At 40.7% G+C, this 24768-nt stretch overlaps 2 protein-coding genes across 7 annotated transcripts in view; one reads left to right on the top strand and one right to left on the bottom strand.

Annotated features, from left to right (window-relative positions):
- The window catches only part of LOC111720193 (zinc finger protein 558-like), a 9396-nt gene extending 4168 nt beyond the window's left edge, over positions 1-5228 (top strand). The window contains exon 4 of the mRNA XM_031964069.1: positions 4372-5228. Coding sequence (XP_031819929.1) covers positions 4372-4457 — 86 coding nt within the window. The 3' untranslated portion in view covers positions 4458-5228. The remainder of the gene's footprint in view (positions 1-4371) is intronic.
- LOC105749013 (zinc finger protein 260-like) lies at positions 1848-24768 on the bottom strand. 6 transcript variants are annotated; one of them, XM_031964052.1, is made up of 4 exons: positions 24689-24768; positions 23342-23468; positions 20028-20154; positions 11185-13838 (listed from the first exon to the last, which is right to left on the bottom strand). In XM_031964052.1, the coding sequence occupies exons 2-4, from the start codon at positions 23372-23374 to the stop codon at positions 12337-12339; spliced, it is 1662 nt and encodes a 553-aa protein (XP_031819912.1). In that variant the 5' UTR covers positions 23375-23468; positions 24689-24768; the 3' UTR covers positions 11185-12336. The 6 variants fall into 6 exon arrangements, with proteins under 6 accessions (XP_031819914.1, XP_031819912.1, XP_031819911.1 ...); XM_031964051.1 differs by lacking the exon at positions 24689-24768 and adding an exon at positions 24257-24342 and having other exon boundaries at positions 23342-23480; XM_031964050.1 differs by lacking the exons at positions 23342-23468; positions 24689-24768 and adding exons at positions 22306-22479; positions 22799-23325.

Below are 24768 nucleotides of genomic sequence, written 5' to 3'. Positions count from 1 at the left end.
GAGACCAGGACTTCTCAGCAGTGGTCCTGTGGGCCAGTCACTGACCCTCTGAGCACCAGCTTCCTGGCCTAAAATGTGGTGGAGGTGGCAGAACCATTGGCTTGCAGTTCCTTCCTGATGATAAAATTATGCTCCTATAATTAATTGTCATAACAAAATTCACGTGATAAGAATATCCCCATAAAAACAGGAGGGTAACAACATGTTATATATATATATATATATATATAACTAAAGGAATCGCAGAAAGAGGGAAAAGACCCATATACCCGACACAGAATGATAGTTGCTGGGTTTTTCCTTGTAAAGATGATGCCCATGTATTGGGAAATGACTGAAGAAGTCTTGATTTAAGAATATAATGAGAGGGGCAGCTAGGTGACACAGTGGATAGAGCACCAGCCCTGAAGTCAGGAGGACCTGAGTTCAAGTCTTACCTCAGATGCTTAACAATTCCTGGCTGTGTGACCCTGGGCAAGTCGCTTAACCCTAATTGCCTCAGCAAAAAAAAAAAAAAAAAAAAAAAAAAAAAAGACTATAATGAGAGATTATGAAGCCATAAGAAATGAGGAAAAGCACAGCATCAGAAGAATTGTCTGAACTGATGTAGGGAGAAGCAAGCAGAACCAGGAGATGGGTTTATTCTGTAGCAATATTTACTGATGCAACGAATAACCATGACTCTGGAAAGGTGATTCCCCAAATCTTTTGTTCTTATAACTCTTTTCCAAGACAAAAAGAAAATGTGTTTTACAATCCTACCTACCCTTGGTGATTTATTCTGTTTCTCATAATAGTTTAAATGTTTACATCAAGTGCTTAGTATAATGACCCGGATAACTTATCCCACAAAAATCCAAATGAATACTTTCATTTTCTGTGTGATCATAAAATATAAACTTTTATTCTGCTTCAAATTTTGAAAATTGACTGTAGGGCTTTTAATAAGAATTTTTTAAAATATCCATTCAGGCTTCATGCTTACTATTACCTGCAACAATTCAATTCAGATTTATTTTTACAGATTTTGGTGAATGGGTATAGTATTTTTTTTTTTTCTGAGGCAATTGGGATTAAATGACTTATCCAGGGTCACCCAGCTAGGAAAGTTTTAAGTGTCGGAGACCAGATTCAGGTCCTGACTTCAGGGCTGATGCTCTATCCACTGCGCCACCTAGCTGCCCCTAGGTATAATATTTTTAATCAAATAAATTACAACTTTGGAAAGGTTGAACAGAACATATTATACGAAGTTAATATCCATATTTGTCATGTTGTGAAAAAAAAGTTAGAACAAAAGGGAAAAACCATAAGAAAGAAAAAGCAAAGAAAAAACAACCAAAAAAAGGGTAAAAATAAGTATTCTATAATCCTCGTTCATTCTCCAATTTTCTCTCTAGATGTAGATGGCATTTTATATCCCAAGTCTATTGAAATTGTCTTGGATCACTGCATGCTAAAAAGAGCTAAATCTATCATAACTGATCATTACAGAATCTTGCTTTTACTGTGTACAGTGTTCTGGTTCTGCTCACTTCACTTAGTTCATGTAAGGCTTTCCAGGCCTTTCTGAAATCAGCCTGCTCATCATTTCTTATAGAATAATAATATTCAATTACATGCATATACCATAACTTATCCAGGCATTTCCCAGTTGATGGACATCCAGTCAATTCCCATTCTGTAGCCCTTTGGGTATAGTTCCAAATTGTTCTCCAGAATTTGGATCAATTCACAACTCCACCAATAATGCATTAGCATCTCAGTTTTCCCATGTCCCCTTCAACATTTATCATTATCTTTTCCTGTCATCTTAGTCCATCTGACAGCACCATTTTTTTCTTGGTGTTAATTGTTAAGTCAAAATTAGCACAAGCAGCAGAGAATTGATCCATACTCTATCACATCTCAACTTCAGAGACTGCATGGAGTGTATAATCGTCTGTGAACCAAAAAAATCGTGTTGTACTTTAGACCTGCTCTGTAAACTTTTAAAATTAAATAATTTATCATCCATCTGCTTGCTGATCTGGCCTGGATGCTATGTTCTTCCTCATTGAAAGCGTCTGACATCATGACTGAAAACATCATGCCAAAAAGCATGGGAGCAAGCACGCAGCCTTGTTTCACTCTATTGGTGCCTGGGAAAGTGTAAAAGCATTGTCCATTATTCAGAACCAGGGCAAAACAAAACAAAAAAAAAACAAAAAAAAAATTTCATGCCATCATGAAATCGGCACACGAGACTGATCAACTTTTCGGGGCAACCAAATTTTGACATAATTTTCCCTAAGCCCTCACTGCTGGCAGTATCAAAAAACTTGATCGGATTGACAGGTGTTCTGCTTCTGTGTAGACCTCTGTTCTGCTTCTGGTATTTCTCCTGGAGATTTGCTCGCTTCTCCCTACATTAGTTCAGACAATTCTTCCCAGGCTTCTCTGACACTGCACTTTTCCTCATTTCTTATGGCTCCATAATCTTTCATTATATTCTTAGACCATGATTTCTTCAGTCATTTCCCAATACATGGGCAGCAAACACTATATCAGCCATTCTTCAGCCCTTCCTAAGTCACGCTGCCTCTCAGGTAGATAACCATCTTCCAGGTAAAGGATCAGCCTATTGAGGAGGACTCTGGCAAGAATATTGTCATCAGTGACTAAGAAAGACACTCCTGTGATTGTCACAAGATAATCTAATATCTTTACCTTTATGGAGATGAACAATGGGCACCCTTGAATTCCTAAAGGATAATCTCTCCTGTAGAGAAATGAAAAAAAAATTTTTAGCCCCCAAACCACTCAACAAATAATAGTTGTTACTATAGAAAAGATTTATTTCTCTTGAATAATAACAAGTAGTATATAAAGGTAAATATGCTTGGAGTTGATTTGTATAATTGCTTTGTTTAAAAAATACATATAAAACAATCTTTGTAAGGAAAGAACTCCAGATATAACTTTCTTTTTTCCACTACTGGAACACTGTTTATTCTCTCACAGAAACTCTATGGATAGACTGAACTGGGTTGCCAATCAATTCCTTTGAAAATCTGCTAAATAAAAGAATAGCAACATAAGCAGAAGAGAAGTTCAGATAAGGAGGTAGCCTTAACACTCTAATGAGAGGCAATGCAAGGTCTGTTTCTGTAGAATGTGTATGGTAATCTAAGAGTTCAAAATGGATTGTAATGTCTAGTGATTGTTTTTCAAAAACCTTACCATCTACCCTAGAAGGCTACAAACGTGTACTTTCTTGATGTGGTAATTAAATGCTGATTAAGATGACAAAGTAGCCCTCTGCTGTATACTTGTGGTCATCCATCGGGAGATGATTTGTGCTTGTATGTCAGACTTTCATTGCAGTGTGAAAACAATTTGAGAATTGGTTGAGAAATCAAAACAATGTTACACTTCAGATTTGCTCAGTGACTAATGTAACACCAAAATCATTTTGTGCCTCATCATGACAGTTTGGAACACTATACAAACCTATTTTTTCCCTCAAATATGCACATGTTCATTGCCCATAATAAAAATATATCAGTCAGAAAACTGGGTGATTCTTTACCACATAAGGTGTCATTAAAGAGTTTTTAGCAAAAACATCATCATGAATCTCCAAAGGTTTGATGAAGCATTAAATGGGCCAGGGTAGTAGTGAATCATGCTGTTCACATCCTAAGAGAAGGAGCATGGACTCAAGGTTATGGTAGATAATGCCCTAATATGAATATTTAGTATATGTGCAGCAAGTGACACAATATCTTTGGATCTGAATAGAATATCAGAAAAGTTGGATTTATAGTGAATCTTATTACATGAGAGTGACAGAAAGCAAATCTTGATTTCTCAGCTCAGCATAGGAAACTTACTAAGAATGACTATGTGATAGTATATCCAAGCTGATCAGTACAGAATAGCAGAAAGATGACTTGTAAATTGCCAAATGTATAAGTATAATCAACAAGAGGCATTTAAAGAAAGAAAATGCAATAAAGAAAAACCATCTAATATTGGGGACAGAGTATCCTAAGTCACAGGGTTTCAGACTCAGCTGCAGCTCAGTTACTTTGAAGCTCGTGTCCTGAGTTGTGAATATTATGAGAATACTGGGCTTTCCCATGCATTTGTTGTGAGGAGCCAGTGTTACGGTTTCTGTGAAGCTCTTTCTAAAATAAACCATCTTTGTGACCAAATGGCATATCCAAAGACTGGTTCTGCCTGTTTAAGTTTGAAAAGTTCTCTTTTTAATTGGGGAAGTAGAACATAAATCAGTTGACTTTCCACCATCAGAAGAAAGAACACATGTTTGTGTATATGTACATCTCTGTGAATATATAATCATTTATTTGTTTTCTTGAGTTACAGAGACCAGGTTTGAAGTAAATGGAATGACTACAAAGCACAGCATTTTTTTTGGGAGAATCTCACCAGCAAAGATTCATAAACGATGACGCCTCTGCCTTCAATTTAAGGGAAATTGGTGGCTCAAATATGAAAGTAGATAAAAATTCAAAGCATTGGCATGAATTTGAAAAAACTGGGAATATATCCAGACAGTCTTCAGCCCTAAGTCACTGTAAGAAAATGACCTCACGGATTGAGCACTTTCAGGATAATGAATATAGCAGAGGTTTTCCTGAACAAGAAAAAGTCCCTTTTCAATCCCCTGAAAAGCAAATATATCAAGATAATCCATGCGAAATGGCCATCAACTGGGGTTCAGACCTCCTTAGACATCAAAAAAATACTGGAGAAATGCTTTCTGTTAATGATAAAAATAAGGTCTTCAGTCAGAACTCTAAGCTCATTACTCATCAGAAAATTCACATTAGAAAGGACCCTAATGAATATAATGAATATGAACTAACCTTATCCCATCACTCATCTTTTCCTTACCATCCTAGATTTCATACTGTACTGAAGCCATATGCATATAATCAGTGTGAGAAGACCTTTGATTCCAACTCAGATCTTAAGAGACATCAGAATATTGACACTGGAGTGACATTTTATAAATGTAATGAATGTGGAAAGTGTTTCTGCTACAGATCTCTCCTTATTGGCCATCAGAGAATTCACACTGGTGAGAAACCTTTTGATTGTAATCAATGTGGAAAGGTTTTTAGACAGATGCTACATCTTTCTTTACAGCAGAGAATCTGCAGTAGAGAGAAACCTTATCAATGTAATCAATGTGGAAAGGCCTTCCAATTTAACTCCCATCTTGCTGTACATCAGAGAATTCACACTGGAGAGAAGCCTTATGAATGTAATTTCTGGGTAAAAACTTTCACGTATGGCTCTAGTCTTGCTAAACATCAGAGAATCCACACTGGAGAGAAACCTTATAGATGTAAACAGTGTGGGAAGGCTTTCCGATTCTGCTCCAGCCTTACTGATCATGAGAAAATCCACACTGGAGAGAAGCCTCATGAATGTAGTCAATGTGGAAAGGCTTTCCGACAGAGCTCTAATCTTGTTGCACATCAGAGAATCCACACTGGGGAGAAACTTTATGAATGTAGTCAATGCGGAAAGGCTTTCACACAGAGCTACAGTCTTGCTGCACATCAGAGAATCCACACAGGAGAGAAACCTTATAAATGTAATTGCTGTGGAAAGGCTTTCACAGTGAAGGGCAATCTTGCTAGACATCAGAGAATCCACACTGGAGAGAAACCTTTTGAATGTAAACAATGTGGAAAGGCTTTTATCCAGAGTTCGAGTCTTGCTACACATCAGAGAATCCACACTGGGGAAAAACCTTTTGAATGTAAACAGTGTGGAAAGGCTTTCATAAAGAGCTATAGTCTTGCTGATCATGAGAAAATCCACAATGGCGCAAAACCTTATGAATGTAACCACTGTGGAAAAGCTTTCACAGTGAAGGGCAATCTTGCTAGACATAAGAAAATTCACACCTGATAGAAATCTTTTGAATGTAATCAGTGTGGAATGGCTTTCAAAGAGCTCCAGTTTTGCTAAGTTTCAGAAAATCCACAGTTTTGAGAAAATGTATGAATGTAAATAATACGGACTTTCACAAAGTGTTCCAGTTTTACTGCACATCAGAGAATTCACAGTGGAAAGAAACTCCATGAGTGTCGTGAATGTGGATGAATTTTGAGTTACTACTCAAGTTATTTTAGGGGAAGAGAATTCACACTGTAGAGAAATCTTAGGAGTATAATGAATATAGTAAAGCCTTCAGGCAATAATCATCTCTTACTTTACATTTGAGAATTTATATTACATAGAAATCTCATTGCTATTGTGAATGAAGAAAAGTTTTTAAATGGGAGTTCGGGACTTGTTTATTAGTATTATAAAATTCATTTTGATGACTGGCTTTGTGTTAACTCATGGTGGGAAGACTTTCAACCAGGGGTAATCATTTCTATCAAAAGATTCATTGGAGAAGCCTTACAAATGTGCTCATGGAGCTGTGCTTTTCTCTGGAGGAGAGTGATCAGCAGACAACAGTATTTATATGAAAGAATACAAAATCACTGGTGATAGGAAGGACTTTCCCTAGTTCTCATTGTTGACTCCCTTGGAGAATCATGTTGGAGATAAAACTTACATATCTAATTAACAAGGGAAGGCCTCTTGCTGAAGCACAGATAACATTGGACCTCTCAATAGAAGAGACCTCATTAAACATCTCAAATTTCATACTGTCCATAAAACCCTATACATGTAATGATTTTTTCTTTGAAATCTTAATGTTTATTGTCACCATTCATCAATTGTTCTCGGCATTATAGACTATCATTTCTTCAGCCATGCCCAATTGGTATTCAATTTGTTCCCTGTTGTTTGCTAGCACATCCTTGTATAAATGTTTTGGTGATTGTTGAACATTTATCTCTGTAATGCTTTTTTTAAGCAGCCAAGTGGTGCAGTGGATAAAGTGATGTGCCACAAGACCCGAATTCCAGTTTGATCTCTGTACTTACTGTGTGTCTCTGAGTAAGTCACATAACCTATTCCAGCCTGAGTCTCCCCCTATGTAGAATGAGAATAAGAGCATCCAACTTCTAGTGTTGGTGTTAGCAACTAGTGAGCCACTATTTGTAAAATACTTTTCAAGATTTTGATTATGGAAATGCTAGCTTTTTCAGTGACTATTATTCTTTGGATCATTAGTCTCATGGTAAAATCGGGTAAGTTGAAACATAGAAAGAGTTTTAGTTGCTTCTATTTTCATTCAGATTGATATTCAGAACAGAGTAGAGAAAGGCATTAATTGTAATGGAAGGGCATGGATTTAGATCAGGGAAAACTTGTGTTCAAATCTTGACTCAGATTCCTCCTAGATCTCCAAGTCTGGGCAAGGAACAGCTTCTCTGTACCTTACTTTATTTGTCTCTAAGATGAGGAGAGTGGGTTTGATGGTCCTTCCTCACTCTAAACATGTATTCTCATCAAACATATGAGAATGTTTGTTTTATTCCCACCATCTCTTCTAATGTTACAGGGAAAGAGCCCTAGGAAGACCAGATCTGAACTAATACAAGAAAATGGTAGTCATCCAAACGATTCTGTCCTATTTACATAAAGATCTTGAGAAACTGAAGAAAATGGGTGTAATGTATAAAAGAAAATGAGTATAGTAATCTTGTGTTCAATTAAAGACCTCTACTATGGGACTCATACTTATTAACCAGCATAAAATAACCAGAAATTAGTCTAGCAGAAAGCACATATGGGCTAGCATCTCACACTGTTGACTAAGATGATCTCTTAATAAACATATGATTAAGACATAAAAAATCATATCAAAAAAAAAAAAAGAAAGAAAGAAAGAAACCAGGAAGGAGACTTACTTATGGATAACAGAAGAATTCATCTCCAAACAAGGGACAGAGAACTCAGAAAATAAAATCGACAATTTTCATAATATAGAAAGAACAGTATATCTAAAATATTAAAAGTAGCAATTAATTGGGAAATAGATTTGTAGCAAGTTTCCTTCATGAAGCCCCTATCTCAAAGGTATATAAAGAAGCAGTAACTGCGGATACAAAGATACATGAAAATGATCAAAAGTTATGAATAGAGAATTTTGAAAGGAAGAAATGCAAATATGTCTTTGGAAAAACTAGATCTGTAATTACTAATTGAAATCACTAATAATTAGACTTTCAAACTGATAAAAAAAAAGAGAGAGAGAGAGAGAGAAACACAGATGTAGGAGTTTTTTTCCTTTTTTACCTAGGAGAGCGCAAATCAGTGGGAAAGAAAATAAATGTAATTTTAAGCAATCTTAAGGAAAAATGCTGCAAATCAATAATTAGATGAATTCAAATTAAATTAACTCTCAGGCTCTACCTATTCACCATTCAGTTGACAAACATGACCCAAAAAAAGTGTTCAAAGGACTGAGGGAAAATTAATTGACTGTTGATACTGTGAATTTCTCCACAAATCATGAAATTGGGTACACTCTGATTCAGCAATACCAATAGAGATACTTCAGTAGAGAAAGGAACCCAAGTGCACAAAAACATTCTTTTATATTAAAGAATTAGAAAGCAAGATGTCATGTCCTATAGTGGGGCTATAGTGGAACAAATTCTGGTATGTGAATGTTATGGAAGAATGAAATATCACCAAAAACAGGCAATTTTGGTCAAATCCAAGAAGATTTGTATAAACTAATATTGATTAGAAGGAACAATTGATAATAGCAACATAGTGAAAGCCAACAACTTGGCAAGATGTTGGACCCCTTATTGGGGGATGGATATAAACTATAGAATAAAAAGGTCATTCTGGGCAATGGACAGTGATAATTGGTTTTCCTTCACTATGTGATTTTTCCCTTCTGGATAGGGAAAGTTGGCAGTGTGAAGTAGAGGAATAAGATTGCTCTCCCCCATCTCCCTCCAGATCTCAAAATAATAGGAAAATTGATGGATTGTAATAATAACAGGGCGACCAGTGCTTATCATGCCGGGCCTGAATTCAGGAAGAATCACTTTTATGAGCTGAAATCTGGCCTCAGTTTCTCATCTGTAAAGCGATCTGGAGAAGAAAATGGCAAACTACTCTAGAAAATGAGTTACCATCTGGGGTTTTCTTGGGAGAGTTGCCTGAGGACTTTGCCGTTCCCTTCTCTAAATGAGGAAACTGTGGGTGACATGCCCAGGACCCCCCTCGGAAGTGTCTGAGGCCAGGTATGAACTCGGTAAGGTGAGCCCGCCTGACTTCATCTGCGTGCCATGGCGTCCCCCTAGCGGCCAACACTCCTTGTTGAATAAATGCACCCCAAAGGGTGAAGTTCATAAGGGTCCTGGGGCCAGTGAGAAGCCTGAGGGGCTGCAGGGTCCTTGTCTCCTCTGCAGGGAGGAGGTTTGGGGGTGGCCGCCTCCCCGGGACCTGGGCTTTCTTCCCCGTGCTTTCTCCCATATCGGGCAGCAGTTAGGGGCTTCTGCCTCTCCCAGGGTCTCCATTTCCGTTCCCTTGGTGGACATTCTCAGTGGCTCAGTCCACTTCCCTCATGTGGTAGCCTTGCCCACGCCAGTGTTGGCTCGAGTTGTTGGGGGCTTTTTGGTGGGGCTGAGACAGACAAGATCTTTTCCATAAGCTCCCCTGCAGGGATGGTCAGGCCAAAAGCTTCTGGGGCAATATGGTGGCCCTCACGGACTAGGACCATCAAGCGGTTGCCCCTGCAGAGTGAGCCATCCCTCCGATGGTATCGGGACCCTCAGAGCCAGCCCCTGCAGTAACTGGGCATTGTCCTCCCTCAGAGCAGGCGCCCCCCAGCCAATAAAAACTTTCACACAAGGAGGATGTCCCCCACTTCTGGAATTCTGCCTGGCACCCCCAACCCCACTGCCCCCCTTGTCTTTGTCTAAACCTCCACTGTCGGCAGGTGGCCCCTGCTGGCCAACCGATGCTGCGGTTATGGTGATTCTCTTCCAGCTCTCTACCTTTTAAATGATGTTCACCCCTAACCTCAAACCCAGGCTTGAACTTGCTTCTGCTTCTGTTCCCATCAGAATCCTCTGCCCAAACTGTGCGGCCCTTGAGTGTTAGTTCTGCCTTGACTACAGTAAAGGAAGAGCTCCCTAACACCTGGCCATAGTGGTTCCAGCCGGGCCTGAATCCAGGGGGTGGGGGTGTCTCCCTGTTGCTAAGGCTTGTAGGTCAGGCTCTGACCCCTCCTTTCTCTAGTGAGGGAAAGGGAAACTGCCCATTAAAGCCTGGCTTCCTGAAGACTTGGTCCCAGCCTCGGCAGGTGCTTGTGGACCAAGAGTCCCCAGCCTCTGAGGTAAGGAACTCAAGCCCCAAGTTCCAGTCTTGAATCAGTGCTGGCTTTCTCAGGATGACCAGGTAGCCCCGTTGGGGACGAATAAGGGTTCCCTGTCATGGAGGCGTGGCCGGCCCTCACAGCTGCCAGCACAGCCAAGTCTCAGCCTGGCTCACGAACTAAGCCAGGTCCCTTGAGGCAGCTTCTGTCAGGAGCAGTTCCAGGACCTTGATTAGTGCTGGGCACTGGTGGCAAAGAGGAGGCTTTCTGGGCATCAGGTAAAAATGGGACGGAATCCAACAGGCCAGAACCATTGGAGAATGCTTCACCTACCAGAGACTGAGGGGGTTTAGTTTCTCTGGGGGGGCTGCCCTCTCATGCCAGAATGGAGGATGGGGGAATCCCTCCTGTCTTCCAAGTAGGGGAGGCATTCCCTCCTGAGCATCTGAGCTAGAGCTTCTCTTTAGATTCAGCCTGGTGAAGCACTCACCCAAGGTCCTGTCCTCAGGCCATACTGACAGTGATGTCCTTAGCCCAAAATAAAATGGGACAGTTTGCTGAAATAGATCATGCTGAAACAGTCTGAAAAAACAAGTCCCAATTTCAAGGCACTGTTATATTCATTCTGGACAAGTTTCTTGAAAGCCCTCTGTAATAATATGGCCTTTATCACAGAAACAAAGGTGTTAAAAAAAAAAAAAACCCAGTTCCCTGTATAAATGGGATATACATCATGGAATCCCTAGCTTCTTAAATTGTGGGTCATGACCTGGTATGGCATCTCCTAATTGAATTTGAGGATCGTGAAATTATTATTTATCAGTTCATCATTGGACTAGTTTACCTACTCTAGAGACTTAAATACCTGGTGTCATGTAAAAATTTCTCAGCCCAAAAGGGGTCATGTGAATGGGAAAAGTTTAAGAAGCCCTGAATCTAACTCCTGAAGTCCATAAATTGGAAAATGAGGCCATAAAATTGAATGCGGGTATGTTTCAGACCTCTCTAGTCTCATAGTAATCCCCCTTCAAGCATATGTTCCACTCACTGGCCTTTCTGCTCCTTTCTCACGTTCTGCCAAACAATGAACAAATCCCAAGTTCTGCTCCCTCCTGCATGGAAATACTGGTCTAGGAAAGCAAAGACTGAAAAGTGATGACAAACAAAGATTTCAGAGGAAAACTCATTATATTTCTAGAGTTTTATGCACAAGATGGAAATTTGGGATGCTTCATGAGATCTCTTTTGTTGGGAGGTTTAATGCAGAAGGAGGCCTTATCCTTATTAATTAGATCCCCAATCTTTATCTCCAGAATGATTTCACCAGAGGACAGTCAAAGTGTGAGCTGTAGGAGAAGCCCTCCCCACAAGCAGTGCCTTTATCCACCTTCATTCAGATAGGAATAAGGTTGTCCACTGATCATTCTCCTCCAGAGAAAAGCAGGGTCCATGAGCACATTGCTAAGGCTTCTCCCCACAATGAATCCTGAGAGAGAAAGTGAGAGATGATTTCTGGATGAAAGTTTCCACTGCTCCTAAGGTTGATATCTCTAACACTGAAGAAACTCTGAATTCCATTTGAGTCTTTCCTTATTCATGACAAAGATAAGATTTCTATCTAATTTGAATTTAAAGAAGGGAAATATGGGATGATTGTTGCCTAAAGGCATTACACCTTGACAATATGCATAAGGTTTCTATCAAGTGTGGAACCTCTTCTGTTAAATATGCTGAATGGCAACGAAAAATTCTGCCATGTTCCCCATATTCACTGATATTTAGCAAAACTGGAAATGTATGAAATCATTCCACATAGATTGCATTCTTAGGGTTTCTCTTCAATGTTGACTTTTTGAAGTCTGGCAAGACTAGGGCTCCGCCTGAAACTCTTTTCATATTAATTATGTTTGCAGGACTTTTCCCCAGTGTGAATTCTCTAATGTTTAGCAAAACTGGAGCTGAATCTGAAAACTTTTTGACATTGATTCACTTATAAGGTTTCTCTATAGCATGGATTTCCTCATGTTTAGTAAGCCTTTCCACTCTCATCTCAAAGCCTTTCCACTTTAATCTTATTCATAAGGTTTCTCTCCAATGTGGATTTTCTGATGTGCAGCAAGTCTGCATTTCTGCTGGAAAGCCTTTCCACATTGATTACATTCATATGGTTTCCCTCCAATGTTAATTCTCTGATGTGCAGCAAGACTGTAGCTCTGTGTGAAAGCCTTTCCACATAGATTACATTTATAAGGCTTCTCTCCAGTGTGGATTCTCTCATGTTTAGCAAGGCTGGAACTCTCTCTAAAAGCCTTTCCACATTGATTACATTCATAAGGTTTTTCTCCAGTGTGGATTCTCTCGTGTGCAGCAAGATTGGAGCCAGATCTAAAACACTTCCCACACTGATTACATTCGTATGGCTTCTCTCCAGTGTGGATTCTCTGATGTTTAGCAAGACTGGAGCTGCATTTTAAAGCTTTTCCACATTGATTACATTTATAAGGTCTTTCTCCAGTGTGAATTCTCTGATGTCTTGCAAGACAGGAGCTTTGTGTGAAAGCCTTTCCACACTGATTACACTCATAAAGTTTTTCTCCACTGTGGATTCTCTTGTGTGTAGCAAGATGGGAGCTTTGTGTGAAAGCCTTTCCACACTCATTACATTCAAAAGGTTTCTCTCCACTATGGATTCTCTTGTGTGCAGCAAGACTGGACCTCTGTGTGAAAGCCTTTTCACATTGATTACATTTAAAAGGTTTCTCTCCTGTGTGGATTCTCTGATGTGTAGCAAGACTGGAGGTCTCTGAGAATGGCTTTCCACATTGATCACACCAATAACGCTTCTCTTCAGTGTGGATTTTCTGATGGTCAACAAGGAGTGATTTGCAGGCCTTCCTACATTCATTATTTTTATAAAACTTCTCCCCCACAGGAATCTTCCGAGGCCTATCAAGACCTGATTTCCAACCAAAGGCCTTCCCATGCTGGGCACAGGCATATCTTTTCATTCCAGGGTGAAATCTAAGATGGGAAGGAAGAGATGAGTGATGGGATGAGGTTGCATCACATTCATTATATTCATTAAGCTCCTTTCTACTATGAATTGGCTGTGGAGTAATGAACTTAGAGGTCTGACTCAAGACCTTCACACCTTTATTACCTACACAAATCTCTTCTCCAGCATTAGTTTTCTCATGTCTAATAAGGTTTGAACTCCTGCTAAAGGCCATTTCCCATTGATTATCTGGATTCATTTGCATTTCAGGAGGCTTCTCAAGGGATTGTAGAAGCTCTACTAGTTCAGTAAAGATTGTGCTATATTCTCTATGCCCAAAATAGTCATTCCCTGAGATCATTTTCTTACAGTGATTTAGAACTGAGTATTTTGTGAATTTCTTCCCAATTTCATCAAATTCACAGTCACTTTTTGGATTCTTATCTATCTTGATATTAAAGTCAAGGATTTCCTTCAAAGTCAAGGCACAGGGACCATCCTTCAAGAATCTTTGCAGGTCACGTTCTTTCACAAAATTTCCCAGCTTTCTAGTCATTTCATTTACTTCAGACCTGGTCTCTACATTTGAAGAAAACAAACAATCAAACATATATACACACACATGCACACACACACACAAATACTGGAAATAAACAAAATAGCAATAGGTTATTGAAGACTTCAAAGGCTCATAACTTTCTCATCACCCACCTATGTGTAATAAAACTTCGTGGGAGTACTGTTAGAGCAAACATTGGCATTAAATTGACTGTATCATTGTAAGAAGAGATAAATAGGATGTGCGAGTAGCAAAGGAGATGTGCATCACAGCCCCATCTGGACTTACACAGAGCTAAACAATCACATTTCACAAAAGCAAAAGCTTCAAGGCAAGATGACTACCAGACTTAATGACAACAGATTAGAGTGACCTCAAATCCTTAGTTTAGATAATCTTCTAATTATAATTATAATACAGTTTAAGATCTGATTCTGCTAAATCTTTTTTTACCATTATTTTTTCATTAGTTCCTTTCATTTTAATGACCTTTTGTTTTTTTCAAATGAACTTGCCTATTCTTTTCTCTAAGTAAAATAAGTTTTTGGTAATTTAATTGGGTTGGTATTGGCAATATTAGTTTAGGTAAAATTGTCATCTTAACACATTGGATAATTAATCTCTCACGAATTATTTAAATTTGATTTTATTTGTATAAAATGTTTTTTTTAATATTTATTTATATTCATCTAGGTCCTCGATTTGTTTTGGCATGTTTACTCCCAGGAATTTTATATTATCTAGAGGTATTTCAAATGAGGTGTCTCTTTTCTTCTCTCTTCTTGCGTCATTTTATTGGTGATATATAGGAATGCTACTTATCACTTTAAGGAAAAATTCATTTATGTCTACGAGTGCTGTTTTTTATCAAAAACTTTTTCTTCAGTTATAGATATGATATGATTTTTGTTCTTTTTATTATTGACATAATAGATTATATGAATCATTTTTCATAAATTAAACTATTCTGAGTATAAATCCCAAATGGTCACAATGTATAATCGTTATAAAAAATTGTGGTAATCTCCTAGTTAGAATTTTTTTTTAGGAATTTTGTATCTATATTGATGAAATTGGTCTATAATTTTCTTTCTTTTTTATTCTTCCTGGTTTGAATAGCAATACCATATTTGTTTCATAAATGGAGTTCAAAGCACCTCTTCTTTGCCTATTTTCCTATATCATTTATTTAATACTGGAATTGACTGATATTTAATGTTTGGTAAAATTCCTTTTCAAATCCATCTGATCTTGATGCTTTCTTCTTAGGAAGTTCATTTATCGCCTGTACAATTTCTTTTAAAAAAAACAGATTTATCAAAGCAGCTAGATGGTGCAATGAATAGAGCACCAGCCCGAAAGTCAGGAGGACCTGAGTTCAAATCTGACCTCCGACAGATTTCATAGCTGTGTGACCCTGGGCAAGTCACTGAACCCCAATTGCCGCAGGAGAAAAAGAAATAAATAAAAACAGATTTATTTAGATATCCTATTTTAAGTAATAACTCATTTGGATTCCTCTATTTCAATCAGTATCAATCAATTTGATATGATTCCATAGGGGTAGCAATTACACGGTCTATATATTAGGCCCCAGAGCTCTGAAATGCATAGTATAAGTTCACTTGCTTCATCATTGGAAACTAACTAGATGCCCTCCACTCTTGTTTTTCCTTCTCATGGTGACAAGGCCAGTGGCAGAGATGACTCAACACAGGAAAAGTCCTCCAATTCATTTTTATACTTCGGGACCATTATCTCTGGTTGAACTTGAGCAGGTGACCATTTTATGATTACTTAGTCAATACAGATGCTCTCAGCTTTACCCAAACTATGACATCTTCTCCCATGCTGCCTTGCCACTGATTTGTCATTTGTGGCCCTCAAGAGCAAGGTCTATCTATCATCCAATAAGATTCTGTATTTTGCCACAGCTCTTTTGCATATTCAGGTATCAAACTTTGTAAATACAAAGCCCTAGAAGAAGAGGACATTTCAAATAGTGAGGAAGATCTCATGAGAGGGAAACATGGACCCTTTAATAAAGTGCCACTTGCTTAGAGCTCTGTCTCAGTCTCTTATATTGCAGCCTGGATAATTTTAATGCCCACACTATTTGCTCTTCTGTTATTCTCATGAAAATAAAGTACCAGCACTACCATTCCTCCACTCCCACATGATTCCAAAAGGATTCATTTGTATGTGACAATTATTCCATTTTAGCTCTCCCTACTCAATTTTTTTAACTTCTTAAAAATTCTTTTTAATATGCAAAATATCCTTTTGCTGTAACTCCTGGTTTTTCACACCTTTTAGCATTCAGTTCAGATATTTTGATACATTCTTTAAATTGTTATGAAACCACACTTACATTATATTGGACATTATGTATCCCTAAGACGAACTGTTCATTTTTTTCATTGCTTATAGCCAAAAGATTTTCAATAAAGCTTAAATCATGTGAATTCATAAGCCAATGAAATAATTTTTAAAAATTTACATAATATAACAAGCATTTCCATAACAGTATAATAAAAAAGATGATTATACATGAAATGGCAAATCTCTGATAGACAACTCGCTATTCCTTTTAAATATACAATAAAATCATCAAGTAAATTTTTTTCTCCCTCCCTCACTCCCAGAGTTGGCCACCATCACACACACACATATGTAAAATTATTCTAGACATCTATTTATTAGTTTTTTGGGGGATGTAGATAGTGTCTTTCTTTTTCTTTTTCTTTTCCTTTATAATTAATTTCAGTATTTTTAGTAATTAAAATGGCTTATTCTTTCATTGTCATTCTTTTTTGTTGTAATAGGTTTATTTTTAATATACATTGCTTTATGAATCATGTTGGGAGAGAAAAATCAGAGCAAAAGGATAAAACCATGGGAGAGAAAAGAAAACAAAAAAAGAAGTGAATATAGCATGTGTTGATATATATTAAGTCTCCTTAGTTCTTTTTCTGGATGCAAATGGCATTTTCTGTCCAAAGTCTATTGGGAATGCTTCAGATCAGTGAACCACTGAGAAGAACTAAGTTGTTTTTTTCCCTCATGAGGCAATTGGGGTTCCATGACTTGCTCAGGGTCACCCAGCTAGAAGTATGTCTGAGGCAAGATTTGAACTCAGGGCCTCCTGACTTCAGGGCTGGTGCTCTATCCACTGCACTACCTAGGTGCCCAAACCAAGTCTTTCATAGGTGATCATCGCACCATTGCTGTTATTGTATGCAATGTATTCCTGGTTCTACTTGTTTCACGCGGCATCAGTTGGTGTAAATCCTTCCAGGCCTTTCTCTAATCAGCTTGTTCATCATTTTTAATAGAAAAATATTGCATGACCTTCATGTACCACAGCTTTTTCAGCCATTCTCTAATTGATGGGCATCCATTCATTTTCCAATTCTTTGCTACCACAAAAAGAGCTGCTACAAACATTTTTGCACATGTGGGTCTTTTTCCCTCCTTGATGATTTCCTTGGGATACAGACTTAGTAATGGCACTGCTGAATCAAAGGGTATGCACAGTTTGACAGTTCTTTGGGCATAATTCCAAATTGATCTCCAGAATAGTGGGATCATTTCACAACTCCACCAACAATGCATTAATGTACTAGTTTTGCCACATCCCCTCCAACATAATCACTATCTTTTCCTGTCATCTTAGCCAATCTCAGAGGTATGTAGCAGTATCTCAGAGTTGCTTTAATTTGCATTTCTCTAATTAATAGTGCTCTAAATCACTATTTTTCATATTTTAATGCCCACACTATTTGCTCTTTTGTTATTCTCATGAAAATAAGGTACCAGCATTACTATTCCTCTACTCCCACATGATTCCAAAAGGATTCATTTGTATGTGACAATTATTCCATTTTCACTCTCCCTACACTGTTTTTTATATGACTAGAAATGGTTTCAATTACTTCATCTGAAAATTGTCTGTTTAGACAATTTGACCATTTATCAGTTGGAGAATGGCTTAACCCATTTTTAGTAATTTAGTTGGGATGAACATATAAATCAATTTTTATCAATATTAGCCCTGCCTACCTGTGGAAAATTAATATTTACCCAATTATTTAATTCTGATTTGTATAAAAAGGGTTTCATAATTTTCTTTATCTATATCCTGTTTCTGTTTTGCCAGTTGTACTCCCATGTATTTTATATCAGTTATTTTTAAAAGTGTGTTTTTAATAATCTCTTCTTGTACAGTTTTCTTCATGACACATAGAAATGTTGATTAATTTATGTGGATTTATTATCTTATTGCTGTGATAAATTATTGTTTCAACTTGCTATTAATTTTTATCTTTTTAGAATCAACTCATTAATCAATCAAATCATTATTAACTCAGTGCAAGGTTTTCTTTTAAACTATCCAAATAATGATGACATTTTTAAGAATATTGATAACCATTTTCCCACATAAAAAGTAAAATTAGACCATATACAGCCCATTATGACTGGTCTTTGATATTTACACTACGTTTTACCTGGATTATCAGAGTCTAATTTTCCATTGAATTCTGTTCTTTTTATTATAAATATCTGAATGTTTATCAATTCATTATATATCTTTTTTTTTTCATTCAGGACTATACAGCTTACCTGGATTGTTATTTTTGGTCTCAACCCTAGCTCCCTTGTTCTATGAAATATAATATCCCAAGCACTGTAGTCTTTTAATGCAGACACTGCTAGGTCTTACGTAATCTTGACTGTAGCTCCACAGTATTTAAGTAGTTATTTGTTTGTTTGTTTTTGTTGCTTCTATTATTTTCTCCTTAACCTGGGAGTTTTGAAACTTGGCCATGGTACTCCTATAAGTTTTCATCTTAGGATCTCTTTCAAAGGGTGAAAGATGGTGTGTGTTTTTTCCTACTACCACTTTTAACTTCTTGCTCTAATACTTCAGGGCAAATTTCTTTAATAATATCTGGAAATAATGTATCTAGACACTTCTTAGAAAAATAACTTTAAGGTAGTCCAACACTTCTTATAGTCTCTCTTTGATCTATTCTCCATATCAGTTGTTTTTCTCATGACCTGTTTCTACATTCTCTTTTATTTTTTCCATTGGTTTTGTTTTTAATATTTTTGGTCGCAACATTGTTATCATCCTCTTCCCTGATTCTAGTTTTTGAGAAATTTTTTTTCTTAAGTTTTGGGGTCTCTTTTTCGAATTGGCTAACTTTCTTTTCATAACTTTCTTGATTTCGTTGGGTTGCTCTCACTTTTTCCCCTTAATTTTTCCTGAATCTCTTCTGTGCTTTTTGAAGTCCTTTTAACATTCTTCCAAGAACTTGTTTTGGGCCTGTGACCATTTGATATTTCTCTCTGAAGAGACTTTTAAAATTTCACTTTCTTCCTCTTAGAATGAACCCATATCTCTTTCCTTAGTAGCTTCTCATTGTTATTTTCAGAGCTCTGTCTGGAAGCCCAAGCTTGAGCCCTCCTCTCTACCTCTGAGTCACACCCAGGGCTCCTAGCCACTGTCACAGCAAATGTTCCCACACCTTCACAAAGTGTGCAATAGTAAACTTCATTTCACTTTTGTGTCCAGGAACAAAAACCAGGGATTCTGCTCTCCTGCAAAAGCCAGCAGGGTCTCCTCTCCAACCACAACATTCACTTGGTTTGGGTTCATTCCGTGGCCATGTCTCGTCACACAACTAGACTTGGTGTCTAGTCACAGCAAAAGGTCCTCCAACCTTCCCCCTTGGCTCTTTGATCCCTAGTCACCATCCGTGAGGCAAGAGCACAAAGCACAGGGCAACCCAACGGCCCCCAAAGATCACTGCTTGGCGAGTCAGCTTCGAGGTCTGTCTAGGGTTTTTGCCTTCAGTTGGGCCAAACCTCCACCCAAGGAGGTCAGATCCTTCCTAGAGTCCATCCAGTTGTCTTCGGAGAACAACTCTGGCATGTTTAGCCCCTTCTGCATGAGGCAATTTGTTTTCTGTTTCTGGGGAGATTCCTGGAGAGCCAGTATCTCCTATCCTGCCATATTACCGGAATGCCCTCCCAATTCTTTTTAGCATAATGTTTTCAGGGAAGCTGTCAGACACCATCGCTAAGGAACAATACACCATCCACATCAGCTACCTGACTGATGGAAAATAACTTAACAAGGCCACAGTGGATGAGGAGCTGGTGCGTGCAACTACACACCAAGGAAAGAGAAGAAGGTTCCTTACCCAGGAACAGCAGGTTCTGGACACTCTCCAGCGTGACCTCCTTGTAGAGCTCTTTCTGAGTAGGGTCCAGGAGCCCCCACTCCTCCTCAGTGAAGTCCACGATAATGTCCCTGAATGTCACCAACTCCTAAACCATCAAAAGTCAGACAATTTAGACCTGAAAGGCTCCAGAATTCATCTAGCGCAATCCTCACTAAATAAGAAGAAACTGAAGCAGAAAAATGATCTGCCTAAAACTCACCTCACCTTTAAAAGTGTCAGAGCAACACTTGGAACCAGGCATTAGAAGCCCAGTGGAATATGGAGAAAAGCCTTCATCGTTTTTAGTAAAGATAGTGTTGGAATAATGTCCTACTATAAAATGCTTCTCCTAATGGGATTGGGGGAAAAAACATGGGTTCTACCAGTGAGGTAGGAGAATGTGTGAAGGAGAAAGAGAGAAGGTGATATGAAATTCCCCTGCACCAGAAGCATTAAGAAAATCCTCTAAAGATTCTGGGGGGACTTGATTAATATTGTTTTGTTTGTAATAAAGCTTTTTATTTTCAAAACATATGCACAGATAATTTTACAACACTGACCCTTGCATAGCCTTGTGTTTCAGATTCTCTCTTCCTTCCCTCCATTCCCTCACCTAGATGGCAAGTAATCCAGTAAATGTTAAACATGTTCAAATATATGTTAAATCCAATATAGATATATATAGATATATATAAACATATTTATACAATTCTTTTGCTGCACAAGAAAAATCCAATCAAAAAAAATAAAGTAAATGAGTAAAAAAACAAAATACTGATTAATATTCTGGAGAAAAAAAATATTTCAAGTGATTACTGAGGAGGGAACAAAGAAATGTTCTCTTAAATTTCCTAAAAGTCTGAAATGAAATCTCAACTAGATGAAAACATGTTATGAATTCTAAAGAGATTACCCACAATCTGGCCTCAAGTATCTAGTATGTGACTTAGTTTCCAGTTGAGTGAAGAAGTGTTTTCTATTCATAAACTGGGGGATTAAGGTGATAGTGGACATGATGGGTCATAGTCAAAAATATCTTCTGTCTTTGCTATCCGATTACTTTTGAATATTCTTGGAATACGTTTATTTTAATAGAGAAATGAGGAACTCTATGAGGAACGTTAAAATTTTATTTTATCAAATGGGGTTAGATTTGGAGTTAATGCGCAGGAAATGCGGACACTTTATTTCTGAAAAATCAATTATTTAAACACTCAGATAGAATCCTAGAACACTGGGGATCAGGAATCAAGAAAATGAGTCACAAGGCCAACATATGGACATGATATAAGAGAGTGGCCACATCTTGTGGAAAGCTTAGACATTTGGGAAGGATCGTCTATATTTTCAAACTGCAACATATGGAGAACCGGTGGTTTGATGAATGCACTTGGTATTAATGCTTTTCCATTTCATTTTATTCCATTTCTAGCAGAACAATAGGATACCATTTTTTCAGAAATCCCATTATTTTAGAGCAACGTGTCTTGGTATAAAGAAAAATCTTTTTACTTTTTGGTCATTTTGGTTTTATTTAAAACATCTGATTTATTGTCTATTTGTAATCAGCATTTCACATTTAGCCCCTTTATGTCTACCATTGAACTTTTAAGCAATTAAAAGAATTTATTAGGCTTAGGAACTACTTTCAGACCCCCCAGGAACTTACAAAGTTTTCTTTTTCACTGAATTTTCGGCTGCGTGATTCCCCATGACACTGTATGTATTCATAACGTGACCAAGTACCAGGAGGCCATGCTTTTATTCACTGATAATTCATCTCCTGAATCCCTACCTCATTCTCAGTTCATACTGAGCTCCCGGCACGTTCTCTGGCCTTCCCAAATGGCTGCGATTCTCGGCCTCCTGGCTTCCTTCAGATCTCAGTGAAAATCCCCTCTGACTTTTTCAAGCCGCCTTCATGCTACTAACCAGGTGTTACTGATCCATGTACAGGTGGTGCATCCATGTTGGGGTACCTGCCGTCTCTCCCATAGGGAGGCACCTCCTTGAGAGCAGCTCACCTCTCTCGGCTGCTTGCCCACCCCTACGTGCACACAGGAGGTGCTTAATAAATGTCTGCCAAAGAGCTGCATTCATCCTCTAATCCTCCAGGGGCTTCTTTTTCCCATTGTCTTTGCCAAGGCCAACCAACTTGGCCACTGGATGCCTCGCCATTCCCCTCCCCAACAGGAAGCCCCCCTCACATTCCCCAAACCCAGTGTTGAAGCTTCCCCAAACAGCCCTAGCTCCCCACCTTTAAGGAAGCCTGCCCTGACCCTTTCCACCCTCGGAGCCATCCTTCTGCCTCAGTCCTTTTTTCAGCCAAACGCCCTGAAACTTGCGCCTTTCTTTGTTCCTCTCGCACTCGCTCCTTAGCCATTCCTCAGCTGTTGCAGAGTGTCCGACGCTTCTGGACCCCATTGGAGCTCTTGTTTGAGAGATAGGGAAATTGAGGCAGACGGGGGTCAGTGACTTCAGTGACTCGGGCTCCCCCAAAGGGTCTGGAGAGAGCTCCGGCAGGTCAGGCTTCCTGATCCCAGACCCAGGCTCCGACGGCCTCACTGCCCCTCGCCCTTGGCCCCTGACAAAGGGGCTTCCGTCCTTCCCTTCCTGACACTGTAACAGCCAGAATCAGGCTCTGCTCCAGCGCCTCGTCCCCACGGCCACCCTGCTTCGTTCAGCACTAGAGACCACCCAGTACCTCCAAGAACCTTTCTGGGGCCACTTTCTGACCTCCCCAAGTCTACCTGGCGCCTGTGCCCTCCACGTGCCAGGCTCAAGCACTGGGCCGACGCCGTCTCACCGGTCAGGGAAGTCCGGCGGCCGCCATTTCATACCAAAGCAAACTGGGCCCAACTTTCTGTGCCCCAACCGGATCTTACCCAGACCTTCTTGCTACAAGAAAAGGGAGAAGTTGTGTGGCTCAGGAGGAGAGACTGTGTCCGTGTCACCTGTGGCAGTGAGACACGTCCCTCAGCCACCCATGGAAAATGGCACCCTCCTGAGGGGATAAATAAGGCTCAGTTTAGTCTCTGGCTGGGTCCTGCGCTCCCTTACTCTGGGTGTCCCCAGCAAGGCCCCTGACACTTCTCACAACAAGATCAAAGGGGATCCTATTTCCAGGGCTCCCGCCCATGGCAGATGCCACAGAACCAGCGCCCAAAGCCGGGCCGGCTTCTCCCACCTTCCCCTCCTCCTCCTGGACCCAGGGACCCCGAGCTCTGACAGGAGAAGCTTCCTGGGCTCCCCCGGGCCGAGGCTGCTCAGCTCTGGGCAGGGACCGCACTCACCTGGGACGGGGGGCTCCGGCTGCCGGCGGCCATGTCTCTGGTTCCGGGCTGGGGTCCTCTGCCGGCCGGGCTGGGGAGGGAGAGGGAGCCCAGAGAGGGAGGGTGGAGTCAGACTTCTCTGCCCAGACTGGATGCGGACCTGCCCACAACGAGAGAGAGACAGAGAGAGAGAGAGAGACAGAGAGACAGAGAGAGACAGAGACAGAGAGAGACAGAGAAAGAGAGAGACAGAGAAAGAGAGAGAGGAGAGAGAGAGAGAGACAGAGAGAGACAGAGACAGAGAGAGACAGAGACAGAGAGAGACAGAGACAGAGAGAGACAGAGACAGAGAGAGACAGAGAAAGAGAGAGAGAGAGAGAGAGACAGAGAGACAGAGAGACAGAGAGAGACAGAGAAAGAGAGAGACAGAGAGAGAGAGAGAGACAGAGAGACAGAGAGAGACAGAGACAGAGAGAGACAGAGAAAGAGAGAGAGAGAGAGAGAGAGAGAGAGAGAGAGAGAGAGAGAGCGCGAGCTCTGAGGGCAGGGGCGGCGGGAGGCTGCTCCCCAGGAGGAGGCCCGGAGATCCCAGGGAGAAGGAGGCTGAGAGACCTCCCCTGTGGGGGCAGGGAGACCTCCCAGGGCCCGGCACCGACCCGAGGGCCTCCTGCACACTTTGGGGAGGGGCAGCCCCGGGACAGGGGCCGCACGGGGTTCGCCCGAATCCCTGGAAGGCCGGCGTGAGCCTGGCCAAGCCCCGCCTGCCTCAGTCTCTCCTGAACGCGGGCCCTGCCTTCCTAGTCCGCGGGGAGGAGGGACCCCCAAAGCCCCAGAAGTGCGGCCAGCGTGACGGGGAGGGGGAGGCCAAGGCGCCGGCCGGGACCCTGCGCAGCCCCGCCCCCCCCTGTCCTCCAGCCACACGGGGCCGAGACTTACAGCCAGGGCTGCCAGCAGAGGGCGCCCGCTGTGTGCCCGGCCCGCCCCGTGCTAGCGCTCATTCAGAGGGCGAGGGGGAGGGGCTGCTCTTCTCCCCTCTTACGCTGGAGGAAACCGGGGCGGGGCTGCAGAGGCCGTGCCCCTCCCCCTGGGCGTGCCCAGGACCCGCGAGAGAAGCCGCGCTCTCCACGGGCTCAGTGTGGGGGAGGGGGGGAAACACTCGGCAGGCCCCTCCCCCGCCACAGCCAGGCACGGGCAGTGAGCCCCGCCCCCTCCCGGCTGCAGGTGACGGTGCAGTCACACACCCACGCACGGTCTCACAGCTCCGCCACCGTCACGGGCCCTCCCACGCCCGGACCCAGTCCGTCGGCGCCCCGTGGGGAGCGGAGATGCGCCTGCGCACTGATGCCCTCCTCCCCTCCTCCCACTCACCCAGTGCCGAAGAAGGAAAAGGCAACAAGCCGGGATCCAGGAAGCTGGACCTACGCGCTGGGAACCCCCCAGCATGCCCT

This window comes from Sarcophilus harrisii, chromosome 3 (genome assembly GCF_902635505.1).
Source record: "Sarcophilus harrisii chromosome 3, mSarHar1.11, whole genome shotgun sequence".
NCBI classification, from domain to species: Eukaryota; Metazoa; Chordata; class Mammalia; order Dasyuromorphia; family Dasyuridae; genus Sarcophilus; species Sarcophilus harrisii.
The sequence above is the reverse complement of the archived record's forward strand: the minus strand, read 5'-3'. Positions and strand labels throughout refer to the sequence as shown.